The sequence below is a fragment of the Chlamydotis macqueenii genome, chromosome 11 (genome assembly GCF_036417535.1).
Source record: "Chlamydotis macqueenii isolate bChlMac1 chromosome 11, bChlMac1.mat, whole genome shotgun sequence".
In the NCBI taxonomy this organism is placed as follows: domain Eukaryota; kingdom Metazoa; phylum Chordata; class Aves; order Otidiformes; family Otididae; genus Chlamydotis; species Chlamydotis macqueenii.
Window position 1 is genome coordinate 7,132,059 of NC_141566.1, and position 25,787 is coordinate 7,157,845.

At 39.7% G+C, this 25,787-nt stretch overlaps 1 protein-coding gene across 6 annotated transcripts; it reads right to left on the reverse strand.

Annotated features, from left to right (window-relative positions):
- Positions 1–653: 653 nt before the first annotated feature.
- LONRF3 (LON peptidase N-terminal domain and ring finger 3) lies at positions 654–25,722 on the reverse strand. 6 transcript variants are annotated; one of them, XR_015259741.1, is made up of 14 exons: positions 25,015–25,722; positions 23,986–24,104; positions 23,291–23,413; positions 20,999–21,154; positions 19,365–19,608; positions 18,588–18,678; positions 15,290–15,404; positions 14,741–14,862; positions 13,915–14,073; positions 12,709–12,871; positions 11,828–11,977; positions 10,924–11,084; positions 4,070–5,422; positions 654–1,809 (listed from the first exon to the last, which is right to left on the reverse strand). XR_015259741.1 is itself a non-coding variant. In XM_086756584.1 (13 exons), the coding sequence occupies exons 1-12, from the start codon at positions 25,643–25,645 to the stop codon at positions 10,926–10,928; spliced, it is 2,232 nt and encodes a 743-aa protein (XP_086612710.1). In that variant the 5' UTR covers positions 25,646–25,722; the 3' UTR covers positions 654–1,809; positions 10,924–10,925. The 6 variants fall into 6 exon arrangements, 4 of the variants coding, with proteins under 4 accessions (XP_086612710.1, XP_086612709.1, XP_086612708.1 ...); XM_086756584.1 differs by lacking the exon at positions 4,070–5,422; XR_015259740.1 differs by lacking the exons at positions 654–1,809; positions 4,070–5,422 and adding an exon at positions 9,596–9,959 and having other exon boundaries at positions 10,084–11,084.
- Positions 25,723–25,787: the final 65 nt, after the last annotated feature.

Consider the following 25,787-nt stretch of genomic DNA (forward strand, 5'->3'; position numbering starts at 1 on the left):
GATTTCTGTTCCAGTCAACCTCTGTTTTTTCACTTGTAATGTAAAAATGCTAATCTGCATTTGTGACTCAGAAATCTCTATCACAGAGGAAAAGGGTGGAGCCTTCATGTAGAAATAGAAAGGTGAGGTTTGAAGGATATTCATGACAGTCTTTTAAAATGCAAGGAGTCAAAAAATTCTGAAATATCTGCATTCAGTTTCCTTCTACTTCATTCTAGCTGTTAAATTCAAGGTCTCAGTAGGCTTCCTAGCCCATGTCTGCCTTAGAAATCAAGATGTCTGCAAGTGTACACTGGTGAAAACAAGGCAAGTTATGCAGTTTCAGTTTCAAAACAAATTCTGTTGTTTGAAGTAAATCTTAGAGGAGGTTCCCATGTACAATCTTGATGAGATATCTTGTGGTAAAACTACGCTTTGCTCCAAGTACAATATGATTCATTTCCACAAAGGTAAGGAACTCTCAACCTCCAGTTTCTGCCTGCACATCTCATGAAATAGATAAGTGGTCTGTCTCTATTAGGCTGTTCAGTAATGGGGGCTTGTTTGTAGCCATGGCGTTAAAGAAAGAGCCTCAACAACTAGGGATCCCAGTTCGCTGAACTGAAGGTGGAAGTATTTCCATCATCTACTATTAAAACATAGCTTCTACTAAGTTTTCTGCCAGAGACATATGAAGTATTTTATTTTGAGACTTTTCTGACACACCGCCATTCATTTCCCCGCATTGGATGCGCAGATTAAAAAGAACACAAAGAAGGAACCCTCAAAGCATACGTGAATAATACATCTGTGTTTATGCAGCCAGCAGTTCCCTTATTTAAAGAGAATGCTCTAAGAATTAAATTTCATAATTTTCTGAAGCAGTGAGGACATTTAAAGAGCATCTGTGGATTAGTCTGAGTAAGTTTGTTCTGTAAATTGCTTGAAAACAAAGCAGACTCTTCCTAGGTATTGCAACAAATTGTTCCCAGCACTTCAGCTGAATACACTAAATGAAAATGCAGAGGAAGCAACACAATATTGGATGAACCTGTTTCAGAACATTGGCTCGGGCCACAAAGCAAGTAATTAACAAGCTGAATGAAGCATTTAAGCCCACGCCTTATCATTTATGTAACTAACCTTTGAGTTTTGGACGCACTGGTATGCTGCAGTGAAGCCTACACAGTGTTTCTTTTATGCGTGTGTATTGAGCAAATGGGAAATGCATACCCTGCCATTTGTTTTTCACATTTTCAGCACTTATCAGAGTTCTCTGGCTGAGTGATCTTATACTGCAAAAATGTACGCCTCTTGGTCCTTTTTTCTGTAGTGCAGTAGGAATCTAGATGAGTCTCAGGCTTGTTAGGTGGTGGGGGGGCATATTTTGATTTTAAGGGTGCTTTTGAGCTTGTTTAAGGCATCATTAGGAGTGCTAGAAAAGATTTAATTGAATGCCACTTTTCACCAAAGAAGTGAGCAACAAAAAGAACGGCAGGGGATTCTGCAAACTTGTGTATGGAGGCAGCTTTCACAAACAGCTTTGAAAACAAAACAGGAATGCTGTGATCCGACGAGGTCTGAAAAGATGTCGTTTCCATCCCTGCAACGCATCTGTTTTTCCCCATCCTGAGAAACGCTGGGCACGTCAGGAATACGGAGGCTGCTGTTGACAGCATTAGCTTCCTATAGCACGACTGAGCTGTAAGTGGAGTGAAACATCACCTCTGCACTTGAGGAATGAGTCACTTCGCTTATTAATTCTCTCGCTTTCGTCTCTCCCTCCTGTTCTTTTCCCCATCACTTGATAACCAGACTTATTTGGAACTCCTGTAAGACAAACACCATTTCTCCTTGGCAGGAGGGAAATAAAATAGCATACTTAACGTGGTTATATAACACACTGCTACGCATGCCTAAAATGAGGTCAGTTTGATTAATATATTTATCTGGTGTGCGGCTGTAACAGGAGATGTAATTGCAATTAAAAGAGCACTGTTTTGTGTAGTCTCTTTGGAATAGTGTTCAGGTTTTGTAACTCATATCCCCAAATTTGGTGGGAGTTATTTGTCAGTTAATGTGATAATTTGTGCCCTTGGGTTATGGTCCTAGCCCTCCAACCTTGGAAAATCTTTATAGTGTGGAAACACAACTTCCTTTCTCTCTTTTTCCCTCTGCCAGAAGCTAGGTAACGTAACAATTCTGCAGTAATTATATTTATTAAAAGTAGTCCAGTAAAGTATACATAGAAGCAGGAAAGAAAACAAAGGCAAACTGTGGAACTCCTTGAAGTTCAAGATGTTGCTGGATGATGGAGAAAAAAGACAAGAGAGAAACGATAAAGCCAGTTAGAGTGGGCCAGGAGAAAAAGCTGACAGCATGCTGCAGATGGCTCTAGTATCCTCGATTGGAATGAGAGAACTGGTAGGATCTGCTTTTGGAATACAAGCAGATGTATTTTTCTTTTGGGATGTTGAATTGCCATTCTTCAAAGTTCTGACGCATCCGGTTCTATTTCGGTTTGATGACTCCTAACTAGACACGTTAGGCGGCTGCTGCTCAGAAGCCAGCATTTAAAAACACTGTTTTTCAGTTCTGCTCTTTCTGGCAAAAAGCTCGTTATTCAAGTGCTTGCTCTAACCTTTAGTTACCCTGGTTGCATAACTAGAAAGCAGCATCCCACCATGCACTTCTGTGACCCAGTTGTGCCTTTCCAGTAGTGACTTTATGAGTTATGAAAGGTGTGTCTGCTAAACTGCTACAGAAACATTTACTCTACTGACCCTGATTGCCTAACTATTATATAGTTATCATGCACTAAGGAGTGAAAGCCATGTAAAAGCATGTGAAAAAACCCAGATTCTGCTATGTTGAAAATCTTTGGGTATGCTCTTTAGCCTTGATAGTGCTTGGGCTTCTCATTGATAAAAAAAAATACTTGCAGAAACCACTTTTAAATCATTAATGCTTCAGTAATCTTTCAAAATGAATTTTTGATGGTACATTCAGTACTAATAGTCACAGTACAAATCATTGACTCATCCAAGGAAGAGCCTGAATAACAATTGCATTGTTGAACTTACAGTCTAAATTGTGATGTTCAGCATTCACATTTTCTAGACTGCCTGCAGACTTGCTAAAAATCCTTCCACATTATCATGTCAGATATTACCATGTATTCTGCTCATGATAAAACTTCCGTGTGGATGAGACTGAATTTCTAATATGTCACGTAGAGAAAGCTATTTATTACTAGCATGACTTTTACAAAATCTTTCTGTAGCTCACAGAAAACACACAAAAAAAGGCGTGTGCTTGGTTTTCTTTTCCATCACATAACACAGCGTAAGTCAGTTATATAAATAAAGTCACTTACATAAATAGCTTAATTCTCCTTTCATTTATGGCATTATAAATCAAGAGCAGATCTACTGAAACAAAAGATGTTGCACTGGCATAAACCCAGCGTTGACGGCGTCTGCAGGCTTTCATTATATAGATTCTTTCAACCAGTAATTTTTCTGCTTTAACAACTTGAAAGCCATCCTATGTAAGATGTAAACTGTTCAGCATGCAGCAGCTGAAGGCTGCTTCATAGCACGTCTTGCTCTTTATGTCAGTGCTGTTTTTCAGGGAGCCTCTACATATTAATTTTTGGTATCAATATACCATTTATCTGGTTAGTTAAAAACATAACATTTCATAGAAGAGTTTGGATTGGAACATTTCTGGTAAAGAAGGCCTGATGCCGTTACTGTTTAGTAGTAAGCATGACTTAATTTGTTCTTCTATTGTGCAGTTTTTGGATAACCTGGTATTAGTGGCTGCTGATTAAGATTTGTTTGAAAATTAGAAATACATTTAAAAAAAAAAAAAAACACTCACGCCCAGTCTTGCAATAGTTTAGTAATGTTGTTTCTATTCTTCATCTGTACATCTGGCCAAGAGGATGACAACGAGCATACCTCACACTGTTCTTGTGAGTAGTATGGAGTAAAGACCAGTCAATCCATGACTGCTAGAGCAGAGGTTAAATAACCGTGAATTCAGAAGTCAGCTACATCTTTTGAAGATAAAAATGTTGCCATACCTTTCACCCAGTCATACAGAAAACGTTAAGGGATGTTCCAGGATTTTATGGCATCTCATTCACAGAATAAAAAGCATATTACAGCTGAATCCCAAATTTTCAAAGCTGTGGCAGGTACCAGCCATCACATTGCGTGCCCTTCCCTTTGCCCTTTCCCACACTCCTGATCCAAGTCCCAGCAAAGCCTGGGCAGGTTCTTGTGTCAGGGAACCACACTGGGAAGCAGAGGCTGACTGGAATAAGTAGTTTCCATTGAACTGCTTTCCATGATCGAGATCATTAGCAGTTTTGGATGATTGTTTTAATACGAAGCATTACATAAGCCTAGATGACTTTAGAACATTTCAAATATCATTTGAGCAGATCTGTGTAGGTACACTCTTACAAAATGAGAAAACAGTGAGTGAGCAGTTGGGAAATAATTTGCTATCCTACATTTGGTTTAAATTTTCTCTGCTCTATACTGCATCTAAACCTCACTTTTTCATAACCATTCTTAAAGCTTTTGAAAAAAAGCAATTGCTTAAATCAACGTGTTCCCAAGCAAAGTTTCAGTTTTGACTACTTACTGTGTCCTGATGGACAAACACTTCAACCAAAACACTTCCTCTACTCAGATGCAAATGTGTTTTGTTATAGAAAACAGCAGTCTTGACATAATTAGTTGTTGGCTTAGCATATACAGTCTTAGCCTGTGCCCTGAATCCTAAAATAAATACAGGGCCTGAACAGGGAAGAGCAGCAAGCCAACCTCTGATAGCAGAGGTGGTTGGGACTTGGAAGCAAATCACAAGCCTGCCACATCTTAGTTAAATGACAAGGCTAAAGGAGCAGCCCATACCTACGTAACTTACAAAAACTGTGGCACCTCTTACACATTTTTAGTAGAATAAGATAGGGAGTCAGTCCCCTCAGTGTCAGGTTTATGAATAAAACTATTCCCCAGCTTTTTCTATAGAGTTAAGGACTTAGAAAATCCTAGGAACTTCTTTTTAAGGGCTCTCACTGAAAATAGTCCTTTCATGGCCTCGCAGATGCAGCTTGGATTCATTCTTGCCTGAGACTGTAAATGAAAAGGTATCCTGGTTATATTTTTAAATCACAAAAACCTGTAAAGCAAGCAGCAATGCACGAGAGGTACCAAGGTCCAGAGAAGTGCACGGCCATGCTGCAAGCCAGGCCCTCTCCCCATTATTCTTACTTGCTGTAGTAAAGAGGGGAAAAGGCACTGGATGTCCTTTACATTTGTAACATTTGGACAACTTCATTTCTGTGATTTGGTTCCATCACATCAAGCGGCGTTGTGTGACTGCCAGATCTAGGATTTGTTCTTTGTTCCTTTATCTAAAACACCTGAAAAAGCAGCTCACAGGTAATGTTTGTTCACCTCTGTAGTTCTTTGTTATGCAAGCCAAAGAGTAAAGAACACAAAAATTTTAATTAGGAAACAACTCTCCACATAGACTTTGTTGGTACAACATAGTTATAAGTACATCTACAAACACGTACAGGTTCTTTGGACTATGATTTTTTAAAATATATTTTATATGACAACGTGAACAAATCTGGAAAAAACAAGTTACTTCAAACTTATGTAGAGGTAGCTGAACAGTACTCTGCTCAGTGATATGAGAGCATAACTTAAGTTTCATTTCAAGTTCATTACAGTGCACAAAAGGATGTTTTACAAACAAATGGAATATACAAGTCCACAAAACTTTTTATTTAAAATGGCTTGATAGATATATTTCCGGCACTCTTGTAACCACATAGCTTGATGGAATTAAACTGGACAAGTATATGGTGCCAAATTAAGACATCTTACAGTCTTTTGCTCCTCATTTTTGTACTTCTCCCATTCCTCACCAGGGAATTTTAGAAGCTATTACATTGTTTTTGCTACACTTCTGCTCTGTAAACCTTTGTTCTGCAAACTGAATGTAAAGATTTAAAGGTGCATATGTTTATATTTATAAAATATATGGCTATGACTCTATTAAAAAGCTCAAGAATGGCAATAACAGAATACAGGCACTTCTATGTGAGGATTACTTTAGACCTTATGAAACTCCAACCTCAGTAAGCACTTCACATGATACCTGGATGAGTAAGTCAATGTAATAGTTCAGTTCTTTATTATTCACCCTCTGAATCCTGTCTAAGCAGATTAGTTTCTTGTAGCCAGACAATATTTATTTAGCAAAGTGTTTCAAAATAGTGACTTTGCTGAAACTACCATTTTTTCTGTAGCTGTAAGACTTTCAGTTATTTACTGGGTTTTGAAATAAACCCCAGACCTTAAACTATGTGCTGCACAAGTTACAAGTTAGGCTGCGAAGCTGACATTAAACGAGAACTAAGCAGGGGTTGAACTCGTCTGATGTAGGGCCCAGGGGAATGGGGAGCACGACCCCCAGTGCACGTACTTTCATTGGGTTTTTCACACCTGTAGTTAATTTACACTTTTTTTTTAAATAAAGAGTTTGTGAACATCATTTCCGTTCCTAAACACTGCATTTAAATATAACTCCTGTCTGTCATTAATTTAAACACCAGTAAAACTTCAGCACCAAGTAGAAATAATTAAAAGACCATCTAAACCAAAACTTAATTTTATAAAGCTCTTTCTCTACAGCACAGATTAAGCCAGACCTGCTACATCCAAATCCACATGATTATTATTATTTTTTTTAAAGATTATTTTAATCTTTGGATTAAGAAATCCATGATTCAGGTGTTCTGTTAGTAAGTCATACAGGACAGAAGGACAGGCCAAGCGATAGGTCAGCCATTCAGTATGACAGCTGGTATCTCTTATTGCTACAAGGTAATCAACAATAAGATATCAGCACTTAAAATTAAAAACAAAAAAAAAACAAAAGGAACTTTTACAACTAACACCAGAATGTCACTTCAGACTTAGCATGATAATAGCCTATCACCCCGTTTTATCACTTAATTATTAAAACTACTGAACTACTTCCCACAACTGTGTCTGACTTCACTGTCAGGTTTCATGATTTTTCCTGATTAACCCAGTCCTGATGCCTCAGGTTTACTTTTAACCTAGTCATGCTAGCCAAGACAGCAGCTATTTCCATGGGAACATATCTCCTGAAATTATTGCTAGACAAAGGAGCATTTAAGACAAAGCAAAGTTATTTTTAGTGTCATGAGTCTGTCTGTATATGGAAATGAAAAATTAGTATTACTTCCTGCAGAAAATATCTCTGTTTTTAAGTAGAAACCATATAATATATATGTACAGAGATTTGGGAAGGTGTTACAGCCAGCCTTTGTTATTTATTTTAATGTATTTTGTTAAATACTTCATTTACAGAAAAGTGAAGAGATTTCAGATTAACAAAACATATCTAACAAATGCAAGTCTAGAACTTTCAAGAAGTTTCTAGGAGATGTTTAGGTGATATTGCCAGGAGACTGGCACTTACTCAGAGTTGGATCTATTCTTGGTTCCCTCTCCACTTCCATTAGAGAATATTTGCTTTTGTATTCCCCTCTCCTTTTTTTTTTTTTCTTTTAAAGGGGGACATTTCCTTGGAAATAAAAAAAATTCTATTGATTTTAGTAATCCTGGCTCTGATCTACAGTCAATGGAAACTGACTTCTTTGAAAAACTAGCAAGAAGCCTGTGCATTACTTATGCCCTCACAACAAAGATTAATCAATACTTCTGGCCACACAGGAAATGCAAGTTTGAGTCATGATTTTTTTTTAACAGATGAGCAAGACTGCTTACGGGACTGGGTTTAGCGTCTACAAAAATGCGAGAAGCTTAAATGAAATACTCCCCCAATTAGTATTTTATCTGATCAATGCTGTTTCTATAATTAAAGCAAAGGTATTTGTAAATCTGCTCAGCTGTTTATTCATGCCTATAATAAATGTTGCATTTACATCCTTGTACTGATTAATACAAATGAAAAAATTAGCAATACTGTGGCATAACTAGAAGATTTTTTTCGTTTTTAAACCTCCTTACTGATACTTTACTGTCTGGACTGACGGCTAAGGCTACTTCTTGATCAGCTCTTCCTGGACAGGTTTTTGTTCTCTAGCAAATCTATTTTTCAGTATTTTTTTTTTTCCCTTCTGATAGAATTTGCAGACTTTAGCCATTAATCTAGGATGTGTGGCCACAGAGCAGTCCCAGACAGAATGCTACTGTAGATGTACAGACGACCTTTCTTAATGTGTTCGATCTGTTGTGCATACGCAGATCAACTGTACGCGTTACATGCGGCAGGTCCGGTGTTTCCAGGTTGCAAGAAACGCAATGGGCGTTCATGATACAGGGCACGGACCTGAGTTTCTGCTTAGGAAATTCTGGCAGCTTTACTCAAGGTTAATAGAAAAGACAATATTCACTTTTAAAACCAAGGATTCTTTCCATAGCAATTTCTAAATCAACAAAATAGGCAGAATATGGAAATGCAGAAGACATAGCATGCAGGAAAAAAAGAAAAATTAGGTCAGTGGGAAACCAGTTTAAAATAGATATTTAAGGTCCTTTGCTCACAATAAGAGTAACAAAGTGACAGCTTTTTTTTCTTTGGGAGCAATATCAGCCCCTTACATTACAGAATAATACCTAAGGGTTTAAGGAACAATTGCACTTAATGCAGCTTCACTTCCCAACACGTAGAAGCCACTTCGCTATTGACTTATGCCATAGCAGGTGTCAGCCACCATACACTTGTTACTGTTCAGAAAGCATATGTGTTTCTATAAATAGTTTACAGAGAAGCATGTAAAGTACCACCTGTGGAAGAAGTGCAGCAATCTAGCAGGATGGAAATAAGTTGTAGCATTTCTAGAGTAGCTGAATGCAAACACAGGATACATATTTCATTTGCATCACAAGGTTGAAACATGTTTGTCTTCCGTTCATTTCTTTGGTACCCTTATGGAAAAGCTCTATAGAATTTAACAAGAGAGGGAACAAAGGTAGTTTTATGGAAACTTAACCATATGGAAATTACTTTTAACTAATAAACATTTCTGATGAGATGATGTAAAAACGTATGGAAAACTGACATTAAATTCTACTGCACTTTTCCATAAAGGCATGGAATAGCAGAGAGTGCTATCCTGGGTAAAAACAGCTAAGAAATTTGTAGCATTCCATAACGTTCTCAATTCAATCTATTTTTTTTTGCCACTGAAAAGAAAAACAGTAGCTTAGAATAAAAGGCCCAGTTCTGCTCACATGGAAATCAGTGAAAGTCAGAGTCAGAAGGAGGCAAGATCAGTCCCAGAAAGTGGTACACAAAGCAGTAAAAGCAGCAAAACAAGTATATGAACTGTTGATTTAAAAAAAAAATCAAAACCAAGATACTTCATATTCTCTTTTCTGCCCTATTTTTACCTGCTTTATAGCTAGAAGTAATCACGCTAAAATTCACTTGTTTCCTTGGGAGTCATCTATGAGTAGCAACACCACCCAGTCTCTTAAGAGAAATGCAGTGGCTGGGCAGAGATTTGAAGCTAACAGAAACCTGAAGATGAGGGTGAAATAAACAGCATTTATTACAACATATTCCTTCTCACGTGACACAAACTGCCCTCCGAGTCCTACAGTTCAAAATTACTCCCCCCCACCACGTACACACACTCCAAAGCCAAATCCCACCGAACAATTAGAAAAGAAATAAAACTGATCTTAACAGCAACAAGAGTTGATGTTAATAAACAAAAAAAAAAAATCTATGTAGTCACCTACAATGAAATGATACCAGTACTTCCAGTTTTCTTTAGGAGAAGCCACTTTTCTTATATTGTGGCTCGCTCTTCGCAGTTGTTTGTAGCCTTTATCCATTCTTGCAAGAAAGAGTTCAGATATAAATTCAACTCCAAGTTATTCTCTGCTCTGTGAAAAAATTAGGGGATAGATCCTTCTGTCACCACTATAGCCAATTCCCACTGACATCCACGGATCAATGGTTGAATTTACCCAAGCACTTGAACACTCATGCTTAAGGTTAAGCACGTACTCAGCTGTTTTGTGGTATCAGGAACCTGGTTGCAAGCATAGGATCAAGCTCCAACAACTGTGCTTGAATTAGCTCAGATATAATCTGTGTATTCAAAGACTTCACGGCAGGCTGTTTCACGGGGAAAAATCCTTCTTAGGCTACAGTAGAACTGGGGATAAGTAGAAAAACATTCAAAGTATTTGAACACAAATATCTGAAAAATTATCAAAGCTGTTGCTTGTGCACTGCTAGAATCATCATTTCTCCCCCAGTCATAAATACAGGGTAAAAACACTACAAATAAATAGAGCAGCTCACTTTCCTTTAGAGAATGAGCACATAAATAATATATATTTTGAAACAAAAAAAAAATCATAGTGCAAAAATAAATTATCAAACGGAAGTTGTGAACATTATTTTACACAATGCTATATAAAACCTGAACCATTTGGAATAAAAGACTTTGCAGTTCACTGAAATAATGCATTTACATTATTATTTCTGCTTCACATTAAACTGCACAGTTTATCCTTTATTCACTAAAAAAATAAAAATAAAATAAATTAAAAAACCTCTTAAGCTTTTTAAAAGGTTTATGGCAAACAAGATCACTTTTTGTTCTATCACATTTGTTACTAATTTAGCAGTGCAGTGATTGAATAATCATCTCAGAGTTCCAAATGGAAACTATTGAAGTATCCATAAACATCCCTTGCTCTTTATTACTAATTTTCTTCGAAATTCAGGCTTTAAGCATCCTGACACTCAAATCTGTAAGACATTATTGCAGTTAGATGAAGTTACAAGAGACAGTCTACAGCCAAGTACTGCGGGAGACTTCACAGCTCTCCTTCTCACCATCACCGTGATCTCGTACGAGACATGAATGTAAGGACACGTCTGATGCCATTCAAGCGGTCTTTGAGGGATTTCATGGCAAGGAAAGGGAGCTGAGCTCTGTTCTCAAGTGGAAGGACAGCTAGGACCCACCAGCACCAGGCTGGCCCGTTAGGGTTAGCCTGCAGTAAGGGGGGGGAAAAAAAAAAAAAAAAAGAAGAAATTAGGATACATATAGATGGTAAGGTGGTGTTTTTGAAGATTTAACTTTCAAAATACAGTATTTTGATAGCAATCTAGCAACCAGGTCATTCCATTGCCAAACTTATGGCTTGTGATTACAGGCTGGCTTGAAACAAATTACAACCAGGTTGCACCGTTCCTAAAAACAGGATGATGAAGGCAGAAGCAAGATGCATTTCTATTTCTAGCAACAGTTTATAGGTTGGGCCTTCAGATTTTTTTTTTTCTAAAGTGTATTTTGTTCCCATGTTATTATTGATGCAGTTCTTTGGAATTCCTGCCTCCCTTCTTCATACTTTATGACACTACTTCATATTTAGTTTCTGTGGTTAGATTGTTATTTTAGGATCCCTACCATTTGCAGTCCTCGAACAAAAGTACTAAGCTTCCTCTTGTCCATTTTCTCCCTGTAATTTAATTGGGGGAGTAGGCAAAAAGGCATTTACATCTCCTGGGATTAATACAGTCAGTTAAGAAGTCTCAGGAAGTTGCCAACATTAAATACAAGCTTTTTGTTCACAGCTGCGCTACCACTGATGTATGGCAACATAACTTATTTAGCTTATGCTGGATAAATGACGAGTATTCATATTTTCATCTTAAAACACAATGCCTCCCAGCTTATCGGATATCCTTGCTATTTCTGTCTCTAAAATTTACATAAGCCACTGATTCTGGATACCTGCGGGTCAGGATCCTTAGCTGGCATTGGACCAAAATGACTGAGAATTCGACTTTTGAGTGCTTGCTTGAGGGAGTTAAACCACATATATGCCTGATCGTAGACAGAATCATGGAGAACAAGTAATGCAGCATACTCTTGTCCTTGCACCTGAAATGAGTAAAGAGAGGGAGAAGGTTCCTGTTAGTTCAGCCTGGGGTGGGCAGGGGAAAAGAAAGAAAAGCATGCTAAGAGAGTCCTGGGATAAATCCTGAAAGCTAGTCTGGTGTCCCCCATTCTGCTCCCTGCCCCATCTACCAAATGCTTCACTTTCTTACCCTATATTCTAAACCAAGGATACCTATGTGCAGAAGCAGCACTTCCTGGATTTCTATATGAAAAAAACCTTTACACAAACATCATGCAACACAGAAGAAAAGATTATGCAAAGCTTTATTTTTTTAAATTATTAGCAGCTGCTCAGAGTAGACATTTTATCTTCTTATTGCATACCAAAAGCTCATACATCTGCCTACATATATTTTAAAAAAAAAAGCATTAATGTAAATAATTTTGAAGGTGTAGTGGACCCAATCCTGCACAGGTCTCCCCCCACCCCCTTATAAACTGTAGTTATTCTCTCTAGAAGGGTGGTAGGATCTCATCCTGGATTCACTTAGTTTTGTCTTCTGCTAAAAATCTTTAAGAAAAACACTCTTCAGCGTATGAGCAGAGTGTGCACATGCTTGTGGTAACTATTTTGTTTCCCATCTTTAACCATAATCAGTTAGTAAATACCACAAATTGGTTTTACTTGAAACTGTTCTACAAAAAAAGAACTCACCGAAAACATATGTGCTTAGAATTTCACATGCAGTACAGTTTAAATATTCTAAATTTACCTTTTGATCCTCAATGTACTCAATATCCGCTGTATTATAGCCATCACGCTGGCTGTGTTGTATCACCTTAAATCTCCTCTTGCCGATGCTGTCTACAACAGAGCGACCATCAGCAAAGAATTCAACATTTCTTATCTCCAGAATGCAGCCATAATCTGCAAACCTATTGAAATTAGAACAAAAGCAAGTAAACAAGTCTTATTCTCTCCACCCTTAGTTCCACAGAACTGCCATTAGGGCCAGTCCCTACCACAAAGGTATTTACCAGTGTCAGCTCATTTCTATTGTTCATAGTACTGACCTGCTGTAGGTCAAATTATTCCACAATTGTTTTCAAACTATCAGGAAGATTCAGGCTGTCTAATCTGATTAACACTAACTGCGTGTTTTGGAATACAGGGAACATCTTATGAAATTGAAAGTTGCACAGCTCAGAAGCACACTTTCTCAATAATCCTAATATGTTCAGTCAATTTGTACAGAAAAGTGCAATTCAGAATATTAGAATTATGGAAAGACTCTGAGATCTCTAAAGAAAATGTTTCCCACAATTTAATCAGGTTTTACTTTGCAGGTGTGTGTTTTGTGTCCATCATACTTGTTATGGTGTATACTTACCCTGTAGGTATGCACCATAAAAAGAAGGGAGGAAAGCTAAATACAGAGACAGACATTAAGGTCAAATTACCCAAGACTGACAGTAAATGGTTCGATGTAAAAGCTCAGCCAGTCCTTACAAAGGTCCTGTTGTACCTCTCTAGCCTTCACCATATTCAGAACAGTGAGGATGTAAATGTATCCCAATAGCTTAGCTCTTCTTTTCATAATTTAGAAAAACTAAACCTGCCAACACAACTTAATGGCATTTCAATTTGATTTCTTGTGCCAAAGCATTCAACAGATTTCAAAACAGTAGAAAATACCCTTCCTTTTCACGTATTACAAGAGATCTGTGCTCAACTTCATGTAATACTCACTAGCTATGTGCGTTTCAAGAAAAAATGGGCATATTAGTCAGAATCTAAGTGCTCAAGAGAAAACCTTCAGTCTTCTCAATGTCTTAAACCAGCATGATTAGGAAGAAACTTTCTCTACTGCAAAACAATCACAGATATTACAGCCATGGACCTTTCTGCACCTCTCCAAAGAGACTTGCTCCAGACTAAGTGGGGTACATCATATGGTCCGAGCATGCTGCTCACTCACCCCTTTACAGGATCACTGATGCACATCCCAAATTGTTTGGTGCCAGTTTCCATGCACCTTCGAATCATCAGGCGATAACATGGCTCGAAGATGTGCAAAGGGCATGGGACTGTAGGATAAGCCATTGTGCAGACAAATATAGGAACATTCTTATTTAGGCTGTAAGAAAGAAAGGACAAATCACGTAGGACATTTTACCAAACTGCTGACAAGTTAGAAAATACATTTTATACAATAACGTATTCTTTAGAATTATGGTATATTTAAATAGAAATTATAACATCTTTAGAATAAAATTCTTAATGGCATAAGTAAAAACTAAAATTATTTTTCCCCTTAATTGATTAGATATTACAGAAAGTGATACACCCCTTACTAGCAGAAGAATTTTTAGTTATGCTTTCCAGCTTTGCTAGTGAAAGCATTAATGCATCTTTATTACTGCTTTCATTTACTTTATTGTCCTTAATCCCATTTCTTCCTTACCCACTACATTCCAGCCCCCAGCCACTGAGACTACTTCCACCTATTGTCTCATGCTCTGGCTTTCATGGAGGCCACTGAAAGCAACCGCATTGCTTTATACCTTGTTTATAAAGCAACCTTCTGGATTTCTTCTGCTTCTGTTTACTGTTTAGCACAGTGTCCAATTCTTAATGCTAACTCAAAGCACAATTTTACCTGGATTCTGTTCTCTTTGAAATCACATGATACTGAGAAAGAAGCTCCGTCAGCATCTTAGCTCGTGTTCCACAGCAACAGGAGCCATTCACCAACTAACAGCAGTGATATTAAAGATTGGATTTTACATAAATGGATTACGTACTTGGAAAGCTCTGCTATTTCCTCTTCATAAATCTTTCTTCTTTCTGTGAGTTCCTCTGGAAGATATCTAGCTATTAACTCCTCCATTAGTACTGTTTTGCAGTATTTCCTCATAGCCAAGCACTGCAGTAAAAACACACACAAGCAGTTACAGACCACGTCTAGCATTTTTAAGTGTATGGTGCCTATGCTCAATGTAGTCATATGCTCCCTCCATTTTCTTATGTCTATAGCAAATCAAAATCATCCTTTAAGCTTACACTGCCATTGAAGAGTTGTTTGTTGAACTATCCCCTATGTTAGGGCATTATCTTGGGAAATTTGGGAAGTAAAATCACCTACAGATTTTTTAAGTATGGGTCTGGCCCTAAGGTTTGAACAGAGGGGACTATCCATGCTTTCTAAGTCACAAGAGCATTTTAAAAGTCACATTCTTCTTAAATTACATAATATTTCTTTTGAGTTGGGAAGTATCAAAGGTTTCTGAAGGTGCTACTTGATCCTATCCTGTGCCCTTGAATTTATGCTGAGAAAATCCAAGCATCATTACCTCTGAGAGCCCTTCCTTGCACAGGGGACATTTTGGGTTGTGATCCAGGCATCTCTCAAGACATTTGAGACAGAAGGTGTGGCCACAAGGAGTAGTGACAGGTTCGTAGAACAGCCTGGGTTGGAAAAATGCAAAAAGACAACAATATCGTGTACCAAAGTAAAAAGAGCTGTTACCAAAAAAAAGCTGTATTCATTCACTAATTTAACTACTGACTATTACAGGGATAAAGCTGTTCCTTGGTTTTCCGTTCTATAACCAACTTTTGTGTTTACTTAGCCTACAGACTTATTGGCACCTAACAGGAAAGGCAGCCCATGAGCTCTGATTTCAGTAAATGTGAGAGGGAATATTGTCATTAATTTCCAACAAGCCAGGATTTAATTTTCCTCTATGTGAGCAATAAATTGAAGCAGAAGTTGGATGATCTGACCTTTTTTAATGAAATTGAGCAATACTTGCACAACTATTACTGTGGAAATCATGTGATTACTTGTATGTGTAAAGCTAAGCAAAAAATAGCTATTTGCAGTAATAGCCCCCATAAGTGATTGCAATAAACTATTATTGCCAACTCTAATGTGGACTTGGAAAGCAGTTTTGTTGGAATAAACTGTTTTTAACCTTCAAATTACTGCTTTTCTAGAAAACGAGTGACATTAGGTCTGTTTCACCTAGAAGAATATTTAAATATATAAGGCCGTGTCTTCAAAATATCACAGTATCTAATCTTTACCCATTTCAAGTAGCTCTGTGACACTTATTTTCATGTAAGGATTTTTTTTACTTATTATGATTACGTGATATCGCACAGTGATGTTTCCGTGCCAATAAGTACCTTAAGGAGATGTAAATAATCTGGAAGGTGTTTTTTGTGTTTTTTTTTTAAATGGAAAACATTCAAAACTAGAAATTAAGTTGGCATATACTGTATTTTACAACATACTATGTGTTTTAGGGTCTTGAATATTGTCTAATTAAAAATTAAGTGAATTAATATGTTTACTTCAAAATACTACAGTTTATCAAAGCAATACACTAACTTCTATTATACATGTGGAAATTATAAATATGTAAACCCACATTTATTAGTATCTTTAGCAAGATGAATGTATTTAAGAACATAATTGCCTCTTAACAAGATTGCCAAGTTTAATATATGTCATTAGTTACTATAAATATTGACATTTAAGCAAGGCAATATATGAATACCACACCTCTTATTGCAACTTGAATTGTATATTTGAAAACCCTTGATAATTGTTTCATGAACAGAAACCTTACTGCACCAAGGCTACCTTGTTGCTTTGAACTATGTAAAATACTGAATTCTACAATATGTTTCAGTAAGCATAGGTTTGCATATGTAATTATTTAGTAGTCACTTACTTGATCTGAAATGTTAGCATAAAGACAAGAAATTCCTGTTAAAGTGCATGATTCTGCTCTAGATCTCACCAAAGTCAGCAGCAGCTTTTCCCAAACCACTAAGAGGACCTGGACCAAGCCTCATGACTTGCAGAAAAACACACTATACACCGAGATTTCTCATGCTGTGATCTTAAGCTATTGTAACAGCAGAAATTAAATATTCAGTCCTGCTGAGTAATGCTCCTTCATTTCTCACCAGTCTGTTGCTTTGACTATTACTTCTTATTTTCTGCTTGCTGCTGGAGCAAATGTAGATCAATAACATTTTGGCCACTCCATCAGACAAATAGGTTAATAACAGCTCCTGCAGTTAATTGTGAACAGGTCAGTAGGTTACTAGGTAATTAGTCCAAAGCATCTCAGGATCCAAATCCCTAAAATACTTCTGAAGAACACGGCAGGAAATAATTATAATCAATTTGCATTAATAGCAAGAAGAGATCTTGTGACCGCTTCCCTTACAGCACAAGCCTTCATTGTTGCAGTGATGTTACAAAGCTAACATCCTTCTAGATGCAAGGCCTGTATTGGTGATTGCAATTACAAGATCAGCATCACCATCCTCTGTATTGTAAGGGAACCAACAATCCTTGAGCTAATTCCTTTACGAGTCTACTGTAGTCTGGCTGTTTCTGATTTAACATAGAGGATGAGGAAGCAGGGCTAATTAATGTTATCAAAAACATCTGAAAAATGCTTTGTGGACATAACGATCATAAACATGCAGACACATTAAAACCAGCTAAGACTAATTGTGTGGCTTTCTGATAGAGGAAAGTTTTGCTCTTTGCAGCATCAAGTGTTTTGACAGCTGTATAAACTTTTGGAGCATGTTTCAGCTGCGGGGAGACAGAGGGAGAGGGGGTAGAACTGATTTATTCCAAGCAGAAGCGAATCAAACACAGCAGTTGCTCCCTCAAAGGTTTCAGTTTGTCTAAAATACACTGAAGCCACCCACATACAAACAACAAAACAAATCCAAAACAAGGCACAGACCTTCAGAAATAAGTCCACAAAGAGGCTATCTGCTATTTAAGAATTTGAAATACAGTGCAGAACTAACCCCAACATGCATTATTGATAAATCCAAGTAATTAAAAAGACAAAGCTAAGCAACACTCACTGCAGAGGTCAACGAAACACCTTCCCAATATTTTCTTCCAAGTCAGTAACAAAACCCCACACATATATTTGCCAAAGTTAAAATGTTTTTACAAGACTAGTAGTAAAATAGATGGAATTGACAACTGCTACTGGTTTTATCAAGCCATTGCTGTCCCCAAGAATAACTGTTTAGCTGGAAGAAGAGATCATCAAGCAAACAGAGTAATGGCTTTAGTTTACTAAGGAACATATTTCTTGAGCAATACTGGAAAAACACGCTCTTGTTTGCTTGCAAAATCCTCCTATTGCAATAGCAACACCACAGTATTCCACATGCAAACGTGGAATATTCATAGGATGCAGTCTCTTTAGCTGTTTTGTGCATTATATAACATCATACATGGCTCTACAAATTCCAAAGGACAACCTGTGGTTTGGTGCACTATGTGTGTCAGTGGGTGGGCGTCTGTAAGTGCTGAGAGGAAATCTTTCAGACACCTTCACTAACACGCTTAACCCTCACATGACCTTGTGTGTCCTTTCCCAAACAATCACTAACCTAGAGCAGGTCAGAAAGCTCCTATTCCTTAATGGTGTTCAGAACCAAAAGGTCTAGAAATGCATCACTGGAGTAACAATTATAATAAAAGCTAATTTCAAGTCAGAGGGAAAAATAAGTACCAAGTAAGCTAGAAAATCTCTAGGTTGTAAAAGGGGAAGATGCGTCTTAAAAGCTACACACCCACAAGAAAACAATGGATACCTCATACACAGGGAGCAGTCCAAATCTGATGGATCCACAAATTCAAATGGTATATGTTGTCCGGTACTATTTCCCTTAGTATCAACTGTATCTATCAATAATAAAAAACAATGTGATTGAACAGAACTGTGTAAACACAACAGTATTCTGTGTATCTACAAGCAGCATCCAATACGAAAATATGTGTTGTATTTACTTGCAAGTTACAGAACCACTAAGCATCATTACAATAATTTCTATGCAAAGCATCAAATTCAGCTTTGGCACAAATCAGCATACCTCCCTTTAATTTTGGTGACATTATATCCATTTAGAGAGGGCTGAAGTTAGCCTTGCATTAGCAATTAACGTCAAAACATTTTTTTATTAGTGTTGGAAGTCTAAAGCAGGACAAATTTTTCTGTTATACCCTGGTAAATACATCCCACAGCATGAAAGCAAGGCCAGATATAATGAACAAACAGAATTTGTGGTTTTAAACAAACTTTTTAAAAAATTGATTCAGGAAGTGCTAAAAGCACTCATGACATTGATGTTCCTTAAAAGATTGAGCTCTGCTGATAAACAAGCACTTGACTCATCCTTCTTAGGCCCCTTTAGACTTAATTTTATTTATTTATTTACACAAAAAAAAATTCCACATCATGCCCTGATTAGACTAAAGAGAAAGTATAAAATCCAAAGTGTAATTTGGAACCTCTTCCTCTAAGTTTTATAAAAGCAACTTTTCCACTGATTGCATGCCATGGAACTTATCCTGTGCGTACTAAAACATACCTTTCTTCATCAGTTTGCAGGGTACCTCAGCATTTCGCATCTCCTCCGAGCAGCACTTCCTTTTCAGGAGGCTGCACTTCTCAGAAATGAGGAAGGCAGACTCTGGCAGGGAGGTGAGTTTGTTCTCCTCCTCTGAGCAGTCCTTTTTGCTCTCTGTGATTTGTATAGATTTCCTCAAACTACCAGAAGTAGTTACACTTGCTTCCTCTTGAATGGCAAAACCCTTTTTCTGTTCCACGTTTACCTGTGTGAAGAGAGGGCTGACATTAGACCAATCATCCAACAGCCTGGTAAGGAAAAAGCCCCAAACTTGTCACAAGTCTTTAATATTATGGATAACCAGGAAGGACTTTGTAGGTCAAGAAGCAACAGTTTGAGAATTGCTGTGTCAGGGCCTGATTTTAATTAAAAAAAAATAGTGAACTATTCCCCCCCCCATCACCATTGCATTTAATATTTTCACCCCTTCTGTGAGGCTTTATAGCTTGGTCATGAAACTTGATTGAGGCAGAAATGTGGCTAGATCTCAGGTTATCTATGTTATTATCACTTAACCTATGGAAAAATGCATATTGTTTATATCATACTGATGGTATCAACCATCAAAACAACCAAAGCAATGTGAGTTTACTTTAAGGAAGCAGTATAAACACACAGAATTTGAACAGAGAAAGTGCAGAGAGCTTCCTTCAGCAAGACAGATTTCTTTTGCAAAGGATAAAATGATCAGTCTTTATCCCATTATGGCTACAGAACAACCTGTGAGCAGCCATTACACAGGACATCACCCCACCAGCTTGTCACATCAACTCCCCAGATGAACCCGAAAGCAGATACTGTGGATTGTGATCAGGAACCGTGGTGATGTGTTAACATGCAGAAAGATGAGCGAACTGTCCCTCAAATGACTTCATGGAAGGGCCATACAAAAGGATTTATTTTCAGAATATCCCAACAGCCTTTCCAGAAGGCAATGTCTCTGATTGTTCTTATCAATCTCAACAAGGCTGCTCAAAACCTACCATTTTTGTTTGTAAGGACTAGTGAAGTTGTTGCAGTTTATGCAAAACCTATCCTCAAAGTTCAGGTTTCAGTGAAGCAAAAGTCGTCCTTACAAACCCATAAGTGTATCCTCTACAGCCAGTTACAAAACTATGGCTGTGAAACTAAACTTAATGGAGTAGCTAATACATCTTATGTGGCTCTACAGTAGCCTCTAAGCAGCGTGCAGGATCTGAATGCAGGATGATTTTGTCACTGACATCAGCTACAGTTCAAGCTGAAACCCTAGATTTTAGCATTTCACAGCTTTTGAGAGTATCTCAATCCAATCTTCAGAGGCCCTTTCCCACTACCAACTACTTGGAAGAGCTAAAGACAGTTACAGGACTAGTACCCACTCAATTCCAGCATAAAATTTATCAGAACAACATCAGAGGACTTCTAGTAAAGAAAAAGAATTCAGGTAAAGAGACTTCAGTAAGTTGACATTGTTCCGTATTTTTGGAAATTCAGTTAAAATCTGAGAAAAATCTATCCTCCTGTCTCCCAGAGGTGAAAAGGAGAGAAGGCTTCCCAATGTGAACATAAAACACACAACAAATTAAGAACCACACATCAGACTTGATCTTTACCTTGAGCAACCTTTGTAGGTTATGGCTGGTGCCTCCAGATCCCACTGAATTTAGGAGATTCCCCTTTAATCTAGAGTGATGTGACAACAGCTGCAGGATATCGGGTAAGTGTTCCTGAGCATTTCCCGGGATGAGTGAAAACAAACTAAGTAGAAGCTGTGATATAAAACAGAATACTTCACTGCTTAGTTCCTTCCTTGCAACCGCTACACGAAAAAGCAAGTGAGGGAATAGCTGAAAGAATCATCCTTGATTTTGTTAAAACCATTTAAAGAACCCTTTAGACTAGGGTGAGAACAATAAGTGCAAGAGCTAAAGCAATATAGGCCAAACAGACAGCAAGAGACATTTTCAGAGTTAAGTAAGCCCACAAAGTTATCAACCATTCGCTGTGATGTGACACACACGCCTTTGTCCTCTTGTCCTGCAGTTCAGAGCTCACCACAAATTACTGACATCTTTCTTAAATATGTTTTTTGCTGCACATCAGAAACTTTCACTGGAGTTCACTGAAAGCACTCATCTCACAGGCTTAATCCAAGTTCAGTTAAGTAAATGTCTCTGATATTGTAAACTGTAGCTATTTTTAATTCATTTCTGCGAGAAAACAAAAAAAAAAGTAGGCAGTTGAAAAATGCTACTTCTTCATTTGCCATCAGAAAATAAGTAACTCTGTATCAAGTAGCAGCTTGTAGCCACTTGTACAGCATAGCTTATCAGATGATTATTTAAGGAAAGAAACAGAGCTGAATGGAAGATTCACACGTCAAAAACTAATTTCAACGTACTACCAAGGTGATCCTGCTGATGCCTGAGGAAGCCACATGACAGATTTCTTTTTAAAGCCAAAAAGGATTCCACAGGGTCACACTATGTCAAAACTAACGTGGAAAGACAGTTAATACAAGCAGAACATCACAGCTGCACCCAAAGAATTTGGTAAAATGTTGTATGTCATTGTTATGCAAACAGCCTTGGAAATGACCCAGTAGAATATTGCATCATGGATGAACTCTGTGTCTGATGAGTGCACGAGTAATTCTTTCAGTCATAAGAAGCCTAGTTTTTCTCAGAACCCCACTGCTCAGAAATTAGGTGTCTTGGATAAGGCTATTTGGAGTCTGAATTTAGAAACATATCTGTTTGTTCCTGTTCTTCTTGCTCTAGTGCACAGGAAGCCTCCCAGCATGACTATGAGAACAAATCATGACACAGTGACAGTGAAAGACTGCATGGAACCCACTGAGAAATAAAAAACCAACCAAACAAAACCCCTCAATATCAATGAAAAACAACTCAGAGGAGATGGAAATCTCAGCCATATACAAAATGAGATAAAAATGTGATTGCACTACAGCCATCCAAGTTATAGTCTCTCATGAACAGTGCTTTACTGTAAGAATTCTACTGTGCTTTTAGAAAGCCTTACGTGTTACAGCACACAGAAACCCAGAAGGTCCCATCTCACCAGCGATGGAGAAAAGTGTGAATACACTGCCATAAAAGAAAATTCAGTACAAGGAAAACAGAACTATTACATTTTTATTACCATAAGCTGTCACTGCAATGCTGAGCCTTTTAGCTACAATCACCAAAAAAAAAAAAAAAAAGGACAAATGTCAAAACACTGATTCACAGAAAATCAGAGGTTTGAGGCGTGTGCTAAACAGAGCATTCTGCACAAAAGCCATTTAAAAATCCACACACACCTTAGGCTGCTACTGAAAAAAGCCTCACTGCAGATCCAATTTGTTGCTTATTTAGCATTAATTATTAGCAACCTTTGAACACCATTTTAGAACAGCTCGTCTTTTGTTGACTGCTCCCTTTCACGCCTCCTGCACACACCAATCCTCAGCAGCACGACCGGCGGTGGGAAGAGAGCTGCTGCTCCCAAGTGGAGTTGGACGGGTGCTGCCTGTTGCGTTCTGCCTGATACAACGCCCAGCAGCAGCTCCCCCTCCTCTGCTCTCTGTCACTGGTAATACACTGCCAGGCTAGGAAACAGATTAGAAACATGACTATAGGGAACCACAACAGCCTGCGGGGGGCAATTATTAAAAATTCAGTTTTACTTCAAATTTGCTGATGCTAACACTCTGAGTAACTGTTCCACGTAGTGCTTGCTGAGTATGTTTTCTTGCTCCCTATCTTCAAGTGAGCAATACACATAACTAAAGTTTGAATGACAGTCTGGATATATCTCTCCATCCAGCTCTGTGCAGCAATGAGAAAGAAAGAACGGAAGAGAGTTATGAAAGGCCACTGAAAACAATGATATAGGGAGCTCACCTTTTGTGCCTCAGACTTGGCCGTCTTGTTCCCAGTATCTAGAGCAAGGCAGAATAGAAACTCTCTTAAAGCTTCTTCTGTTTTCCCCAGATTTGCTAATGCTTGTCCTTTCCTTAGGTGACCCTGCAGTGAAACATATCCATAGTTGCAGCTTTTGCTCTTTTGTCATAAGAACATGCAATAAAGCCAAGATGACATGACAAAACATCTTTCAGGAGAAGGAAAAGTTAGGCAGGGAGAATCACTACAATTATGTCTTATACCTAGACACCACTAGTGTCTGGGCTTTTTAACCACAACGGTCAAACTCTTACAAGCAGTACTGGGATATTCTGTAACACAAACAAGTATCATTCTCACAGTACCTGAGTCCAGCTGATTTTGGAGAAATCTACTTCCCCTACATTAATCTCCTAAAACAGTCATTATGTCCTTACAGAATGATATAAGGACAGCATTCAATTTTTAGAGAGAGTTCACGAACTTGAGATTCATCCGGGTCAAAGACAACAGTGTTAGCTGTTAGCTGTCACCCCAAGCAGCTCAAGAACATCATGATTAAATGTCTCTAAGTCACAGCAGTCCAAGAATTTACAGGACTTAAAGGCTCCCTCAGATTCCACTGCCTGACCATCGTTTTCTATTAGGGCAATATTAAGCTTTTAAAACAAAGTACAATTGGAGTCTGAACTTACTTTCAACCAGTATGGCTGCAGTCTGCATGCTGTTTCTGCATCATGCAACGCATCTTCACAGGCTTTCAAAGTAGAGTTAATCTGGGACCGGTTGCTGTATAGCAAGTGGTCATTTGGAGCTGTAAGAAATAGAAAAAAAAATTGGTTGATTGAAGTAAATTAAAAATTAGTTACATAAGCTTTACTCCTTAATTTTTAATTACTTTTTTCTTTTTAAACCACATGTTGGTGCTTCCAAGTTGTACAAACCCAACAAAATATCCACTCTTTAAACAACTATGTCCTAAGTGAAATCTGGAAACCTCTTTGGGCAACTCCAGACAAAATGTCAGCTAAGTATTATATAACTGCAGGGAACACTGCATAAATAAACGCCGAGACGCTCTCACAACAAATTACCAGCCCCGACGGAGGATCGGACGGTTGACAGAAACATGCAGGAGACATTTAATGTGGTAAGGGGAACGCTGTCATACTGTAGGGAGGAGCTTCTAAATGTTTAGCGTCCAAGTTTTTAGATGGTACATGAGGATCTTTCCGTGCCAGAGCTCAACAGAGAGAAACAAGTGACAACTACGAGAAGCCGGTAACGCCACAGCAGCGCGGGCGAAGTCGTCTCCCGGTGGCCCGGACAGGCCGAGCCCCGCATTCAAACGGAACCCTTGCCCCCTAACCCCCAACCCGCGGCGGCGGGCGCTGTTCCTCGCACCCCATCAAAAGGAGGGCACCGCAACTTTTCCCCGCACACTCCTCTGTAGCCGCGGAAGCCGCCCGGCCGCGCATCCCCCGCGCCCAGAACCCTCCCCGGGGAGCGGCCGGACACCCGGGGCCGGGCGGGCCGCTCCCTCCCGGCCCCGCCGGTTACACAACGGCGCCGGCGGCGGGAGGGGGGTTGCGCGGGGGAGCCCGGGCGGCCCGCGGGCCCCGCCTTACGCAACCGCTGCTCTCCTGACCCAGTTTCCCCGCGGGCCCGGGAGCCCCTGCCCCTCCCCGGGGGCTCCCCCGCCACCGTGGAAGGCGAGCCGTTACCTAGGCTGACGGCTTCGTTGTACTTCTGCAGGGCGGCTTGTAGCTTCTTCTCCTTGTACAAGAGGTTCCCTTCGTGCCTGAGCTGCGAAGCCTTCACTTGGCCGGGGAACCACTTGGGCAGCAGGTTGCTGAGGATGACATTGACCCGCAGGAGCTGCCCGGCCGCCGCGCCGCCCTCCTCCTTGCACAGGACGCAGCGGGACTCGGCCGCCCGGTCCCTCTCCAGGCACTTTTTGCAGAACGTGTGTCCGCAAGGCAAGGAAACGGGCTCGAAGAGGAAGCCCTGGCATTTGCGGCACCTGAAGACGTCCCACTCGCGGGGCTGCGGGGGGCCGCTGCCGGCGGCGGGAAGCCCCTCTTTGATCCGGACGCTCTGCGCCAGGCACTCCACCAGCTTCTCCAGCTGCTCGGCCCGCAGCTGCTGGTGACGGGACGCCAGCTGGTAGAGCGGCAGGGCTTCCTGCAGCCGCCCGCCGTAGGCCAGCGCGTCGGCCCGCCCGAGCAGCACCTGCCACTCGGGCCCCAGGCCGCCGCCCGACGGCTCCAAGTTCTGCGCCTGCAGAGCCCCGGCCGCCAGCTGCAGCACCAGCTGGGGCTCCGGCCGCGGCGGCGGCGGCAGGTGGGAGCCCATGGCGGCGCCTCTAGCAGGGCGGGCGGCGCGGGGCGCCGGGGCGCGGAGGCAGAGGGGGCGCGGGCGCGGCGCGGCCCCGCCGGCCCATCCTGCTGCCGCCCCGCGCCGGGAGCGCCCCGCGCCGCCGCCGCCGCTTATATAC